General features: G+C 30.8%; 1 protein-coding gene across 1 annotated transcript in view; it reads right to left on the bottom strand.

Moving 5' to 3' along the window:
- Positions 1 to 908: 908 nt before the first annotated feature.
- The window catches only part of LOC107457341 (sodium/potassium/calcium exchanger 2-like), an 88,754-nt gene continuing 72,307 nt past the window's right edge, over positions 909 to 17,355 (bottom strand). Inside the window, exons 5-9 of the mRNA XM_043042568.2 lie at positions 16,980 to 17,192; positions 14,935 to 15,084; positions 11,303 to 11,422; positions 7,808 to 7,944; positions 909 to 2,113 (exon numbers count right to left, since the gene is read on the bottom strand). Of these exons, the coding sequence (XP_042898502.1) occupies positions 1,864 to 2,113; positions 7,808 to 7,944; positions 11,303 to 11,422; positions 14,935 to 15,084; positions 16,980 to 17,192 (870 nt within the window). The 3' untranslated portion in view covers positions 909 to 1,863. The remainder of the gene's footprint in view (positions 2,114 to 7,807; positions 7,945 to 11,302; positions 11,423 to 14,934; positions 15,085 to 16,979; positions 17,193 to 17,355) is intronic.

The raw sequence follows: 17,355 nt of genomic DNA on the forward strand, positions 1-17,355 counted from the left end.
AATTAATTAACATAATGAATTCATATAATCTAAGATGTAAAAATATACGTAAACTTTATGTGAAATGCAAAGGCTATGAAAAATCCTGCTTTAACTTATCATAGTACTGAGTTTTTATACGCAAAAATTATCGTTAAACTAGAGAGATGAAACTATTTAATAGCAAAACTACTTTAAAAACGAGCTGTTTCATGCGTTGTTTTATTAAGGCAATATTCTTTTGTTTAAACAATTAATATTTTAATTGGCTTATTTCGTTTGTGGTTCGTAAAAAAACTGCAACATAGAAAATTTCTACTATTACAATGCATAAAATAATATTACCAAATAAATACATTAAAACAAATCAATCGACAAATCAAATAAATCTAAATAAATTTTTTATTCGAATCAACTTAGTGTTTAAGAAGTATAAAATATGATATTTTAAATAAACTATGTTTATTAATATTTAAGTAATAAAGAATTTAATAAAAAATTAAAGATTAATAATTGAATTTAGTAATTGAATTTAGTAATTAATATTTGAAATTTTAAATAATTTAAACTACTGTTTTAACCAAATTTACAATAGTTATTATCGGAAAAGATCAAATTTCATAAAATAGAAGTAATTTTCACATATTTAGGTAGAATCAATTTTGCTAATAACCATTAAATGGATTGCAAAATTTATATTAATTGTAAATACAATTTTTCTCATATATATGTATTCTTTCCAATTTCACAATATTATACATATTTTTAAATAATGAATTTTTAGATATATTCTGACTTATTTACAATTATTTAACATTTATGGAAGATTTAATTTTAGACTTAGATGTATATTCTAGTGGTTTGTTTAAATTTACTACCACTGTAATGCTTTAAAATTGGAACCATATAATGCTATTCAAGTTGAAAGATTGAGAAAGTTATCGTTTAAAAAAGTGATTATTTTCTATAAAATTCGAAAGTTTCATTCAATAAACAAACGAATAGCAATGATAATTTAATTATATTTTTGCTATAAAACAAATTTATCAACACCGTAAATTTATATATACACTGTTAGAAATTTTAAAATGCGTTGAGCCGTATTATCGCTCAAATTTGTTACAACCTTAATACAGTGTCAAGTAAAACCATATTATCGTACAGATCAGAGCACGTGAAATAATTTATACGATAATATGGTTCAACTTGAAATTAAAGACGGTTCTGCTTAACATGTTACTGAGGTTGCAGCAAATTTACACGGCATTATGGTTCAGAGTGCCTATGATGAACCAGTTTTGAGAGTGTATAGATAAATTGAAACTTAACATATGTTTGATAAATCACTGAATAAGCTGTAATATATATAACTAACATGGTGTGTAATGTAGTTAATATATGAATTATTTAGCTTAACATACACTATATATATTTCTTCTAATATTCAAATAAATATATTATAGCGAGTAAGTCAATGCACGGAATACTTGGAAGGCACATTATCTGTTATTGACTACATTGTATCTGTAAGCACAGCATTGGTTAAAAATAAACAAAAAAAACAAAAAAAAGTAAAACTAAAAGCAACAAAGTTGCTAACTCCTCAACGGGGGTAGTAGCTTCTTTACTTCTTCATATTTGAAAGTTCGAGATTCTTCTGTTAACTAACAATGTACCATCCCAAATTGGAACTAACTATTTCATATATAAATAAGGTTTCAAGAAGAGCACGTAATTTAGAAATTGGCACAGCATTTCGAGTCACGCAGTCAAGTTGTCTGTTGACTTGAACCACCCTGCTCTATTAACCATCATTAGTGTACAGCACACTTTTTAGAGTATATCCACTTGGAGGAAGATGATCAACTTATTTGCCAGTGTCTTTCACCGTCCAAGAAGGGTATCGCAGTTGACCACGCCGTACTCGAGTAGGAGACTGCAGGCGATGAAGACGAAGTATAAACCGAACATCACCATTGCTAAACCGACGTTCATTCTCCACTTGAAAGCTGCAATAGATATTATGACGAACAGCAACATGAGGAAGAGCAACAGGAGAGAACATGCCATGCCGGAACTGCTGACTTCTACTGGGCCAAAAATGAGGCAAGAAAGAAACCAGGGTAAAGGCAACCTGAGAAAAGAAGTTGAGAAGTTATCTAACAAATTTAACAGTATAGAAATGTAACACCACGTTGAAAATAAACTGCGAAGCTAAGATAAGCGTTCTAATTTTTCTTTAGTTGAAAATATTTTGAATTTTACAGATACTTATTTTTCTGAAATTAAGGAGTTTTCTGAAATTATATATATGGGTCATTCTCACGAAAACTGTCATTTTTCAGTTCATAAAATCCCAAAAAAGTAAAGTGAATAANTAAGCATCACTGGCTGCTGTCGGTGTGGGCGATCACTTTGTTTAGTCTGTGTAGGGACCAAGGGTACGCGGTATCGGTCCTCGTTAAACTGTGCTACCGTAAAGTGCTAAACATTTCAACAAAAAAATAGACTGAAAATGTAATTTTCAAAAAAAATTCCGTAGCTTTTTAAGCCAAACTAACTTCAGATTTGAAATTCCCACACCCGATTAAGGCAAGATCAAGTATTCGCAGAAATGCAACAGAAAATTTGTTTCTAAGTATAGTCAACTCAATTTTATACTCAGCAAAAAAAAATCGATGTTTTTTTATGCTGAGTTATTCCATTTTCCAGTAAAGTAACTTTCATCTTTTAGTAAAGCATAAAACAAAATTGAAGCATCCTTATAATGGATATTTGAAACATAATTTTTTGCAGCTTTTTCTCTTCACCATAGCACATGATTTTTCATCATAGCATTTGAAATACTTTCAGTGTTTTTAAGGAAATTAAAAGATAAAAGAAAGTAAATAAAAATATTAATCAATTTAGAAAACGCACATTTCAGCTTTTTATATTGTAAGTAAAACACTACCGGGTCTGCTTAAATTTTTTTTAAAATTTATATGTTGCACATGTTACAAATGCTATGTGTTATTATCTTTGCCCGTCACATCATTTGTGCTGTGTAGGTTGTTTACCGAACATACTCAAACACATAATATGTGAACATGATTAAAACACATATAAATATACGATAGTGTTAAACAAATTTACAAAAACGATTCTGAAATTGTGAATTAGTCAATTTAGTTTAACAAACATAAAGTCATACATAAGAAACGGCGAGGAGTTAATTTACACACAAAAATTTATAACTAATGAATGGAGATGAATTAATTCACGGAAATAAAATTCTGAGTAATGAATGGTCACGAGCTTATTCACATAAAATAATATTCCATGTCTGTCGTGACTGAATGCCTGTTGATTGAGCAAAGACAATTGCTGATCAATAGAGATGGAATCCAGCCGATCAAAGACTTCCTGTGTAGTTAATGGTGTGGGGCACGTTAAATCTGTCGGGTTACTAAGTCCCCCATGTTCCCATAACAACTTTTACCTCTGGAAGTCCTGAATTGGAGATTTTAATAACCGTCGTTGACCAGCCGACCCAATTCTATGGGTCTACGACTACTAATGTTCAACTCCATAGCCTTGTAATTTTGAACCCAATCCAGAAGACAAGGGAACTCCTTGATCGAATATTGGGAGAAATTCGCCTTCATGGAGAACTTTATCATGGAGCTAACCCGCATTTGCGTTACATGGAGAGGAAGACCACGTGAACTTCCCACGGTTAGCCTGACAGCAAGGGGCCTCTGACCCCTTGCTGTAATAACCGTCGTTGACCAGCCGACCCAATTTTATGGGTCTACGACTACTAATGTTCAACTCCATAGCCTTGTAATTTTGAACCCAATCCAGAAGACAAGGGAACTCCTGGATCGAATATTGGGAGAAATTCGCCTTCGTGGAGCGAAGGCGAATTTGCGTTACATGGAGAGGAAGACCACGTGAACTTCCCACGGTTAGCCTGACAGCAAGGGGTCTCTGACCCATGATCTGTCCACCACTGAGGATATTTCATGTCAGCACTGTGGTCGGTGCAAGCCGGATGCGGAATTCGTATCGACTGGGATTCGAACCAGGTTCGCCTAATTGGAAGGCGAATGCTCTATCCCCGAGCTATCACGGCTCGATTATTCATTCTCTGGTTCAGGTCAAAATTACGATCTGTGGATGTATGAATGGGCCCACCCTATAAACGGGTGTGACGTATGAGTATGGCAGAAGTAGAATTCTTGGCCATAGATTGCGCCACTAGGGAACAAGAACAATCGTACCATCTGTCTTAATGGCCTACTTTAACAAGAACAACTGATCAATATAAATAAGCGGCAATTGATTTAATTCAAGTTAATATCACACAATTATTTTAAATGTTACTTGAATGTTTCAATTATTTCAGTTGCTATTGTTTATTACAATTTAAAAAGTCAATTTTTTATGATTTTAAATGTTTTTACTTAGAAAACGCAAACTGGAATATATCTAGAAATAAAAACTTCTAAGTAAATTTGGTATTTTTGGACTAATAAATATTAATTTAAAATAAATTTTGAAAAACTAGAACAGTTTTTAAATTCTAAAATTTCTAATAAAAATTTATTCATTTCAAAACTTTTATATGAATTATTTGAACTCTTGTTGGTAAATCATTCTGTTAAATTTTTACTTTTATGTCAAAGCAAAACTCATTGAAGATGTGTAAATACAATAATAGGAATTATTTACATTATCTCATATATACATTATCAACATTACGTTACATTACATTATTACCGTTGCATGCATTACGTTACATTATCTTTTTCAGGTTGAGTCGTAGATTGATTGATATAACTGCAATGCTTAAAGATTCTTTTTATCTATAATTCCAATTAAGGAAATAGTTTTTTCAATAAAAAAATATAAAATATTTTTTAATTTCAAAATTTTTTAGAATTATTTTTACTTATTTAAACCACCGGGATGTTTTCAAAGACAGATTATAAGTTCTAATATTATTTTGAAAAATAAAAAAATAATTCTTGTAGTTCCTAATTTAACATAAAATTGTATTGAAATTAACTTTTCAATAGGAATAATTTGATTCAGCGATGGTGAAATATTTTAATTATTTTCTTTTAGTTTTGCTTTTCATAGAAAAAATAAATGTTTCGAAGATGTGGTAGTGTAATCTGAAAAGTTCTGCAGTGATTCCTGTTTCATGCTGATGAATAAATTGATTTGCACTTCCGCGATTTTTCAAAAACCTTTTTATCTACACTGAGAAGAAGTATGTGAAAACTTTCAGAATATGGTACATTGTACGATGTTCCTGGTTGTATGGGAACACAAAAAAGAACGGTAATTTTTACTGCAGTGATTTGGTGGTAAAAATTAACAGGTAAAACAGGTAACAGGCTACTAAGGGTAAAATTAACAATAAGATATGGATTGGTCGTAAATGTGGTAAATTTAGAAATTTTAACATGGTAATTTTTTAGAGCATGGCACAAAAAATATTTATTTGCTTAAATTTTCTTTTCAGTTTTATATTTTCACTAAATGTGTAAGACTACAATTATTATTTAAAAGATATATAATTATGTATAATAAATGTATAGGAACTATAATTTTGAAAATCAGAATTTCAGGTAAATGGTAACCATACGAATGAGAAAATTACCAAATGAATGGTTTAAAAACCGTGTATATTGGTTTTATAAAACAGAATTCTCTTTGTTTTTAATTAAATTTTTTTAAAATTTTATTTATTTTCTTTTTTATCGTAAGTGTCATTACTATGCAGTACCATATTTTTACCAGAATTTTTTTCTTGTGTAAAATTATGTAGTTATTTAGAAATTTAATAATAAGTTTGTAATTCAAACAATTGATCAATTTTACAAAACCATTTATTCGGTTAAATTTACTTTTACGTTTGGTATTTTTTACTAAATATATGGTAACAAGAAACCTAATTTTGAAAACCAGAATTTCCGGTAAATAGTAACCATACGAGCAGAAAAATTACCAATTAAATGGTTTAAATATCGTATATTTTGGTTTTATTTCCAGGAATATGTTTTTGTTCTTTTAAACCAGAAATTTTACACAAGTGCGCTAACTTTAACAGAATTTTTTCTCCGTGTATAATTGTGAATAAGAAAACAAATTTAAATACATAAAAAATATATTTTTCGTATCATGTTTTTTTTTAATTCTTATTTTAGCTTTTATCAACCACTAGGATATTTCCAAAGAAAAATAGGAATAATATCTTGAAAAACTAAAAATAGATTTTAATGTCTCAGATTTCACAATTGTTTTTATTTTTTTCAAGATTTCAATCTGACTAATTTGGATCAGTATTGATGAATTATTCTTTTAAAATGTATTACATCACTAACTTTTAGATACAGGAAAAGAAACTCCGCCTTTTATGTCAAAGCAGCCAATCGATAACATTGAATTACATGCGGCGCATAGCTCATTTTAGATAATGGATGACGTATTTGGTTGCCATAGGTCAAGGCCTAAAGCTATGAAAGTAAAATACCTACATATACCTTCAAATTTTTCATTAAAAAAATGCTAACTATCAAAGGCTGCCAAAGTTTGATAAGGTCCACTGATTTATTTGAATATTCCTTTCCATTTACAACGCGAATTTTAAAATGTGAAATATGTCCTTGTCATTTTGAAAAATGGTAGTATAAAATTTATTAATTTTTAAAGAATACTTAAACTTATTGTTGATGGAATAGGATATATTGGATAATATGTCATGTGCTTTTGATGGATAAAAAGGATGTAATTTAACTATTTGTACTAATTTTACTATAAATGGATGATTAACATTAAATCTTGATTTTAAAGCATTCAACATTTTTTAATTGAAAATTACTCGTGAATTTTCTAGGTTGTAAACAGTTAAATCATATTGTAGTTAGCTGTAGGTTAATTACTGTATTTAATTTAAATATTCATTACTTTAGTAAATGAAGCATAATTACAGCAAAAATATGTAACAACAAAAGTGAAAAATAGTAAATAAAAAATAAAAATTTCGAGATTTCGGTTTGGTTGATGACGTCACATAATAGTTTGAAAACTTATTAGTCCTGTAACCACAAATAAGTAAAAAATAAATGAATACTGCCCGACCTTTTCCCTTACTGCTATTCTCCCTGAGTCATGAAACGGTGGAGAGCAATTAGTTATTATATCTTAGGAACGTGGAGCCACGTATGGAAAATCTTTTAAGGGAAAAAAAAACTTAACCATCCCATTAATTACATTGATAACACGTAATGTAACAATTACATGTGCTGCAATTTCTTTCAAATATATGTTTCTGGTTTGAGTCTGCGAAAAAGTGTGATTTTTTATTTATAAGCTGGTTATTTTTAATTCTGCAGCCTCCCTGATTTGTTTTTGCGAACCCCAAAGGGGTCGCAAAAACAAATTGATGATTTAAAAGTGCTGCTGAAGCATTTCACTAATGAGTTATTGTTGATGATCTGTGATTTATCTTAAAAAAAAAATCCGGAGCAATTACTGGTGCATGGGTGCATAACATTACCACATTTAAGGTCGGAGGGTAGAAAATTTTAATCAACCTGCCTACGCACCACACAGCCCAACCACCTATTGATGCATGTATTTTTCTAGCCAGATTTGATCAGTCACTCAACCGAATACATCACCCGCATGGGGAATCGAAGCGCGTTTCAAGATATGGTAGTTGAGGGCTTGGGTGAATCAAGACTTGGGGTGGGTTCGATTCTCAGTGCTATAATCTAAGGCCATGTTACGGCCCTTAAAATAAAAATAATGCATAGTAAATTTTTTTAGTTACCCTACAGAGACGTCGAATATATTACTGCCGACAGAACTCGATACGGCCATATCTCCAAAGCCTTTTCTGGCCACCAAAACACTCGTTATTAAATCAGGTATGCTGGTTCCGGCAGCTAAAAATGTCAGTCCCATAACCTACGACAAAAAAACAATTCAATGTCTATAAATAAGTAACTTAAAAGAAATTTTTTTCAAAAACAATTAAGTAAATATAGATTTTTTCTCGGAGAAAAAAACATTCTCAAAACTACAGAATTCGGTAAAATTTACTGCATTCCTTTATAAGAACAACAGAAAGCTCGGTAATTTTTACCGAAGTGCTTTGGTTATGATTTTGGGAAAATTTACAATAAAATATTGTTTTATAATAAGTGATAAAATTTGGTAAATATTCTATTTTCCGAAATAAAGTGGTTGATCCTGGTACTTCTTTAATATTTCTTTAACTTAACAAAGGTATAAATACATAAAGTAATGCATAAAATATTAACTACTTTTATGTATCGCTTCTTCATTTAACAGAAAACCAGGCTATCTTTGCTACACTCGTATTCCTGTCTATTACTATATGGCTTTCTGAACTACACGAGAAAACTGACCAGCGGGAGACAAATTTGGTTTCCCGCACTTTGGGACACTTAATTTTTTTTTTAAATTAACACAATTTAAACACTCACTTGTTTTCAATTTTCTGTCCAAGTATGCAAAACATGGATGTCATTGTAATCTTCAAGTAATCGTTAATTAAGCTGCTTCTATCCATTTAAAAAGGGTAAAAACATCTTTTTGGCATGGTTGTAAATTTCGTCACTTTTGTGGTCACTTTTTATCCCATCCCTTTGCGGGGGGTGTGTGCTTTTGAAATTGGGATCTGTAGTCCATTATATATACTATAGGTATACTTAAAATATATTTTAATAATTTTGCCGATGCATAAAATAATGCAAGAAATTTACCAATCTTAAAAGTGACCACTTCGTTCGTCCTTCCACTACTTGGTATCTTCACTTTAATAGTAACGTATATGCAATCGATTTGTAACAAATCTAGGTTAATAGGACACCAAAAATAAGAGATGATATGGATGATTTAATGCCGTCCTGAAATACTACATCATTTAGCAAATAAAAGTTCCCCCGAAGATATTATTGAGAGCTTTTTCTTTTGTGATGGAAGTAAAACGATAAGAATTATAATCATATTTGAGTCTGATATGCCAGAAAAAAAAACTTTCGAGTATTCGCCTATGACATGTTAGTAAAGAAAGTAACGAAAAGATTTTTATTGTTCTATGCTAGAATATTCGAAATAAAAGAAGAAGAAACACAATATTAGGTGGTTGTCCATTTTTCAGGCTATGTTAAAGATTGATTTTTTTGATATTATTCTATTCTCCTAAAATAGTTTTAATGCTTAATTTTTTACTAAAACTAATTGTATACCATAAGTTAAGATAATTAAATTATCTTTTTTCATAATATTTTAAAAAGCATTTGTAACTTAATTTTATATTAAATAAAAATGAATTTTTTTTTTCAAAATTGACAATAAACCATTTAAAAAAACCAAAAAATTAAAAAGTTTTAAAAAAGAGTAACAAATAAAATCATTAAAATTAAGTAGAAAAAAAGTAAATTAACGGGCGGAATAGTCCACTTGGATAAACAATGCTAAACCTGGTAGCGTAACCAGATTTCATTAGATTTTAAGAAAAACTTGACTATAAACAATTTGATAAAGATGCGACATTAACGGCAATGCCAACTATAATGATGTTTAAAAAATAAATAGTTTACGGTAGTGTTTACGGAAATTTTTTTTCAAAATATCGGCTACCATAGAAAAAAAAGCAAGAAGGAAATGGCATAAGAAAATGGAACAAGTACCGTATTCTCAATCAAGATATATGTGAAATAAAATACACAAGAGTATGATCATTTCACACAGCATGGTACTTGAGGAACTAATTTATTATAAAGGAGTGGTCACAACAAGGATAACCATTGTAAATCTGATTTTTATGTTCACAATTATCATAATATTGACTTTGCAACCTCGATAACCACCTTAAATAAGACTTTCAGTATTTAGTCCCCACGTGACTGATTCTGTAACCTGGATAATCAATAGATATAACTTTAACATTCACTGCAACCAAAACACTGTCTCTTGTTAGCAAGAGTCACAACAATAATGTAGGTGGTTATCTTGAATAACCACCATAGACAGTGTTCTGTCATTGCGATAATCGTCTTAATCGTAACTTTTAAGTTTATAGCCATCCTGACGAAATTACACTGTTAAAAATTCCGGATCTAATTACCGAATAAAGTACCGGAACTTTGCGTGCGTCATTCATAGTACCCATTTTACCGTGAAATATACATAGTAATTTTTACAGTAATATTTAGTTAAATGAAGTGATTTAATGATTTTATGGTAGTTATTATTTTTGTGGTAATAAGATATATAAGATTTTTTGTTCCGGAACATGTAAAGGCAAAAATGGGTTTTTGGGTAAAAAGTACCGGCGCCCTGAATACAGGTACTTTTTACCACAAATTGATCCGGAAATTTTTACAGTAAAATTCGAAATAGTAGGGGTGGATACAACAAGGATAGTTACTAGAGGCCCGGCAGTTATATCCACAGTATTGATTCCGTAACCTGGAAAACCACCTTTGAAAAGACTTTTTTCGTTTATAAACATTACAATATTGCTTCTCTGATCTGGATAACCAACATACGTCATTTTTACATTTAGAGTAACCAAAACATTGAATTTTGTTTGTAAGAGCCACCACAATATTGAAGGTGGTTATCTTAGATAACCACCTTAGGTAGTGTTCTAGTGACTGCGATAATCTTCTTAGACATAACTTTTAAGTTTATAATCATCACTCTTTCTGACAAAAAGAGTCATTATATATTGAGGGTTTTACATATTTTTCGTCAGACATTCATTACGAATTTCATTATAGAAGTATAAGTACAAACAACTTTATTTTTACTATTTTAATGATATTTAGCCTTATAATTATTTGAGTACCTAATTTATAATTTTCCTACATTATTTTTATCTTCTGTTAAAGTTTTATTTTATAACCGGCGTTAAACACCCTGCCCATTTTTTTTTAGTTTATGACTAACGTTCAACTTCATAGTCTTGTAAATTTGAACCCAATTCAGAAGACAAGCAATCTCCTGGATCAAGTAACGGGAAAAATTTAACTTCATGCAGGAATTTTTGATGGAACTAATTCACATTTGCGTTGCATTGAGAGGAAAACCACGTGAACCTTCCATGGTAAGCCAGATCCGTCCCCTAGCGGATATTTTACATCAGCACTGTGGTCGGTGCGAACGAGTATGGAATTCGTATCGTCCAGCACTTGTTGAGATTTGAACCAGGATCACCTCAATGGTAGACGAACGCTATGTCCCCTGAGTTACCTAAACTCTACGCAATTGATAAAAAAAAAATGCAACCTACCTCATTTGGAATGCCCGCTGTTTGCCCAACAAGGGAAGCCCACCACACCATTAGGTAAGAAAATACAGCAATCCAGCAGATACTGCCTATGAATGTCATATAGAAGAATTTTCTTTTTTCCTAAAATGACAGTAAAGGAAAATGCTTCACTTTAATGACATGATCTAAAGTATAATGCAATAAGTTTCGGATATTTCATATTTTTTAATTATTAATTGATGTAGTGTAATACTACATTCTTTAATAATGATGTTACGATTGTTCTTTAACTATACAATATGCGTGTTTTTAGTACTGCTTATGTTTCTGATACATATTCTGATACATGCATATTTCTCTTCACTCCTAATGGGAGCATAGAGCTTTTATTGTAGCTCTCCATTTCACTCTATTTGTGAACAAATGTTTTGCCTCTATACATGTCTTTCCTTATTGTTTTCAATTCACTTATAATCTCCCTGTGCCAAGCAATTTTAGGTCTTCCTCTTTTTCTATTTCCCAGAGGATTTTAATCAAACACTGGTTTTACTTGTTTCCAATTGACTTTTCCAACCAGGGTTCTTATTAACTGGTGGGGACACATTTGGTAGAAAGCTTTCATCCACTTCAGAGATATGGATCCCTCAACCCCCTACTTGGAGGGCCAGGGTGTTACTCTTAGTCTGGTGTCTCCCCACTTACCTGTCCGGTTTGGAAGGCTCTACTAGTAGCTATAATTTGTCTAAAGGAACAACTCTCCTAACCATTTGTCTGGATCCGTGGCGGTGACTATGGTAACGAGGTATTTCTATTTCAAGTAGAGGTGTGAGGTCATTATTTAGGACAGGTTTTGGCTTCGGTCGGTGAGAAAAAAGGAATATTTTTCTTAGGTCTATTGTGTTCGCTCTAGAATGAAGAGAAGCTACCCTCCTTAAGATCCGCTATTCTTGTTTCCATAGCAGCAGACGGCTTCAGACTTTGTAGCGAGGGGAGTTCTTACCGTAGATAAACTATACGTTCCCACCGTTATAGCTCAGTGTATCCTGGACACTAATGGGTGATCCGGGTTGATGCAATGTGGTTTACAAGAAAAGTTCGATGTAAAGTATACTATTACGACAGGTTTCTAAGTAATCATCAAAATACTAAGATTAAGGATACAAAAATTATATGCCTATAGCTAACTGAAAATATTTGTCACTCGCTATTGTGATAATTTTCTTTTGATGAAAATATATTTTTCCACTGATTATGTGAGTAATATTATGCGAAAAATGACGAAATGAGAGATATTTTTATTCATTTCTGGTATCAATACAGAAAAGAAACAATGAATATCATTTCATCTTTACACTGTTAGAAATTTCTCGGAAAAAATGGTTAAATAACGATTTACTGAATGGTTATTTTACCATATTTAATCAAAACAGTCAAATAACCATAAATAATATGGTAACCAAACTGTTAAGTTTGAGAAAAAACTGTTTATAAACTGCTTTCACCTAATACGGTTAAACGACCAGAATTTTATAGCATCAACTCGAACCATCTAATGAAGCTACTTAGTTCTTTGCAACTGCGTACATATCATAACCGAGCGGACTTTTCTGTCGATCTCATGACAGGCAGAACTGGAGTTCAAGCCGAGCTCCTATGTCAAGTTAAAAAAATTTCTTTTCTTCAGTTTTTGAATAATACTAGTAGTGAATGTTTAAAAAACCGTATAGTTTTGTATTAATGGTTTTATAACCATACTTTTTGTAAATGGTTTCAAAACCATAAAGAAAAAGAAATGTTCTTTGCCATAAACTTTATGGTTAATCGGATGGGCAGACAGTTGCCAGTTATTTTACCTCAATTTTGGAATGAAAATTTTGACAGTGTATGTTTAAAACGTTATGTAAAGCGGGTACCGGATTTTTTGCTTTCTTAAGAAGGAAAAATTCTTTTGCCATTTTAAGAAATGTTCTTTACATAATGAATTTTAGCAGTAATTTAAAATCTGTCCGGCAGCAGTTAAATCACACAAACTACCATAATTATTGGCTTCGGACATTTCAGCACTGGAACAGGCATGTTTTTTTTTACCAATAATTGGTTTGACAGTATGAGGTTCCATAGCACGGTTTATGTTAAAAATTTCTACAGCCATTTTAGATAGGATAAAAAAACAAATCTAAATAATAAGTTCTTAACTTAAGTTTTTATTTTCATAAAAACACAAAGTTATTCTAAATAAATACTTAATGTATGACTAGCTATTCAACTTTACGTAAATAATTACATAAGAAAACCTAACAAAATAAATCTCAATAAATACTTAACGTGTTACATGTGTTTTAACATTACTTAAACTTTTACTTTTGACAACCTAACAGAGTGAATAATAACAACAGTGCTGCCAAAATATAGAGAAATTACCCTGTTTATGGTACCACATTAGAGAAATATTTATATAGATAGTAGAAAAATTGCCAAGCAAAATATGAACGATAAAGTTTAAGATTCGTTTATCGACCTGAAAAGTTTTAAATAATGTAAATACAACAGAAGAAATACATTGTTTCAGTTCAATTTCAACAATAAACAGGTGAATACATAGTATCGCATACTTGCCAACTTTTAATCCCTTCCATTATCATTTTTCCCTGCGGTATTAAAATGGAATTAAAACTTCAATTTTGAGCAAACAAATACGTTGTATTTGAAAAAACTTAAGTTGACAACCATGATAGTACCGCATATATGTGCTCAATTTTTGAAAGAATAGTGGTGATCAAAATCATTTAAAAATTAAGTTTATAAAAGAAAAATAGTATATATTTACTACCACTTTAAATATAAAAATAAAATCTTCCGGAAAATCCGGAAGAGTTGGCAGGTATGGTATCACTTCCTTGATACACAATAACATGCGCACTCACCGGTCTCCTTGTGTCTGGAAGAGTTAAATACAATGGNACAGTGTATGTTTAAAACGTTATGTAAAGCGGGTACCGGATTTTTTGCTTTCTTAAGAAGGAAAAATTCTTTTGCCATTTTTAATATTAAATCACACAAACTACCATAATTATTGGCTTCGGACATTTCAGCATTGGAACAGGCATGTTTTTCCACCAATAATTGGCATGACAGTATGAGGTTCCTTAGCACCGTTTATGTTTAAAATTTCTACAGCCGTTTTAGATAGGATAAAAAACAAATCGAAATAATAAATTCTTAACTTAAGTTTTTATTTTCATAAAAACACAAAGTTATTCTAAATAAATATTTAATGTATGACTAGCTATTCAACTTTACGTAAATAATTACAAAAGAAAACCTAACAAAATAAATCTCAATAAATACTTAACGTGTTACACGTGTTTTAACATTACTTAAATTTTTACTTTTGACAAACTAACAGAGTGAATAATAACTATAGTGCTGCCAAAATATAGAGAAATTACCTTGTTTTCTGGTACCACATTAGAGAAATATTTATATAGATAGTAGAAAAATGAACGATAAAGTTTAAGATTTGTTTATCGACCTGAAAAGTTTTAAATAATGTAAATACAACAGGAGAAATACATTGTTTCAGTTCAATTTCAACAATAAACAGGTGAATACATAGTATCACTTCCTTGATACGCAATAACATGAGGACTCACCGGTCTCCTTGTGTCTGGAAGAGTTAAATACAATGGAAATACAATAGGAGCAATCAGAACGTAATTTAGTCTTTTCTGCCATGTATCGGGCCATGATAAATCCATCGGCTTTTCACCATCTTCTTCCTCTTCAGTAGCAGGTTCTGGTGGCTAAACATAAAAAGGAGACATATCTTTTAACGTATCTGACTAGTGCAAAAACATGATTTTGGACAAAAGCTTTGAAATTGAGTTTATTATGAATTTAGAATTCCTGTAGTGTAGCTTTCTATAAATAGTGTGTAATATAATATCATGCGTGTGTAATACAATTGTTGAATGGTTATTTGTTTTGTATTATATCAATGTATGTACAAATAAAATTTCATTAAAATCGGTCCAGTAGTTCTAGAGATAATCAACCAAGTCTGCAAATTCTCTTAATTTCTTACACTAGTGTATTTACAAAGTTATGGCAGTTTTTGTGTAAGGTGATAACAGTGGACAGACTAGTGATTTTAAGTCTTTCATCATCATCAGCAGCAGCATTGGCACGGCAGCCCTTTGTGAGCCTGGGCCCTCCTCAGAAGCTTTTCCCATTCTGCCCTTCTCCCAGCAATTGTTTTCCAGTTCTTTACTTTTAGGATGGCAAAATCCTCATCCACACAGTCCTTCCATCTCTTTTTGGGCCTTCCTCTTGCCTTTTATTGGAGGGGGCTGCATTAGAGACTCGCAATGCTGTTCGTTCTGGGCTCATTCTCACTACATGCCCGGCCCATCTCATTCTACTTAATTTAATTGATGTAATGATATCGCCATCAAAGATTCTATATATTTCAAAATTATAAGTCTTTAAATACGTTAATCTCAAAATCAGTTTTTTTTTCACATTTTACACCACCCTAAACGATATTTCACATTGTTTTCAAAATAATAGTCTAAAATTTTCAATGAGTGCTTATGATTTCAGCACACATGTTTTGAACTCCTGACTATGAGAAAAAAAGTATAATTTTTTTTTATACATGTTTTTTCGCAAAAACACGCGCGGAAATTGTTAAAACTTTAATTTTTTTTCCTACATTGATCCCTAACTTAGTAGTATATGCACTTGCTTTGAAGGTAATAGTCCAAATCATAGTTTTGTCAAAAATTTTGCCTTCTAGATAAAATCCTCAAAGGATTTTTTTTGGGGGGGTGATAGAATATTTTTAACTTTGTTTAGCGTATATGCAAAAAATGACTTATTTTTTTAACTAAAAATGGCCATTTTAAAAAACGAAATAAATTAATAATAATTTTTTTGCTAGTTTTATAAGTTTTCACACTTAAGAAAACACATAAACTAGATTTTTGAACTCTTATATTAATACCTTAAAAAAAATTGCTGAAACTAGTCGGATACCTTAAAAATGCAAATAACTATAACTTTTAAATATTATGCAACGAAGAAAGACTGTATACTTTTTTGGAGTACATAAACAATCAAAATAAAATAAATTAATGTTTGTAGTGTAGCCAATCTCGGAATATAGTAAAAGAAAAATAATGTCTGTAATAACTGAATTAGTTCGAAATTCAATTGAAGAAACAGGATTTGTAGTATTTTGGTCGTTAGATATGATAGAGATTTAGCTCAAAAACAAATATATAGGTTCAAAATCGTACGTGAGTACACTCTAAAAAATTCTAAAAAAATTACGGTAAAATTTCATGCCGTAATTTTGCCAGTACATTTAATAAATTACATTGATTCATTACATATTACTGTAAAAATTACAGTTAATCAGTTTGTTTCTGTTCCGCAAAATTTTACGGTAAAAAGTTCTGCATCCTGAGTGCCGGTTCTTCTTACCGCAACTTTTCAGGATTTTTTTTTACCGTGTAGTTGAAAAGATTTATTACTTTTTATCGTTAGCGATAACGTATTTTCTGATAATTGTATTTGATTAATTAATTTATAATTTTAGATTTGATCAATTTTTAATTACTTTGATATTAATAGTATTTAAAGTGCATGTTTAATATTACAGAATAATCTATTATCAGCCTTTATTTCATATTACCTGTGATCCCTGTGAATTGGAATGTGGAATATTTTGATTCGAATTTTGCAACTGCGTTTTAGATTCGGATGGCATGACAATGTTGACATTCTGAGTGGAGTCAGCGTTGCTTTGAGGTATACTGTTGACTGAATCTGTACGAAGTACTGCAGCGTCACCAGGGTCACTCCGAATACTTCTGGTCATGAAGGTACCAGTTGAGTTATTGGCAGTCTATAAGTATTTAAATATTTAACATAAATCTAACACAAAAATAATTCTGCTCATGAAGGTACCAGTAGAGTTATTGGCAGTCTATAAGTATTTAAATATTTAACATAAGTCTGACATAAAATAATTCTGCTCATGAAGGTACCAGTAGAGTTATTCGCAGTCT

The sequence above is a fragment of the Parasteatoda tepidariorum genome, chromosome 7 (genome assembly GCF_043381705.1).
Source record: "Parasteatoda tepidariorum isolate YZ-2023 chromosome 7, CAS_Ptep_4.0, whole genome shotgun sequence".
NCBI classification, from domain to species: Eukaryota; Metazoa; Arthropoda; class Arachnida; order Araneae; family Theridiidae; genus Parasteatoda; species Parasteatoda tepidariorum.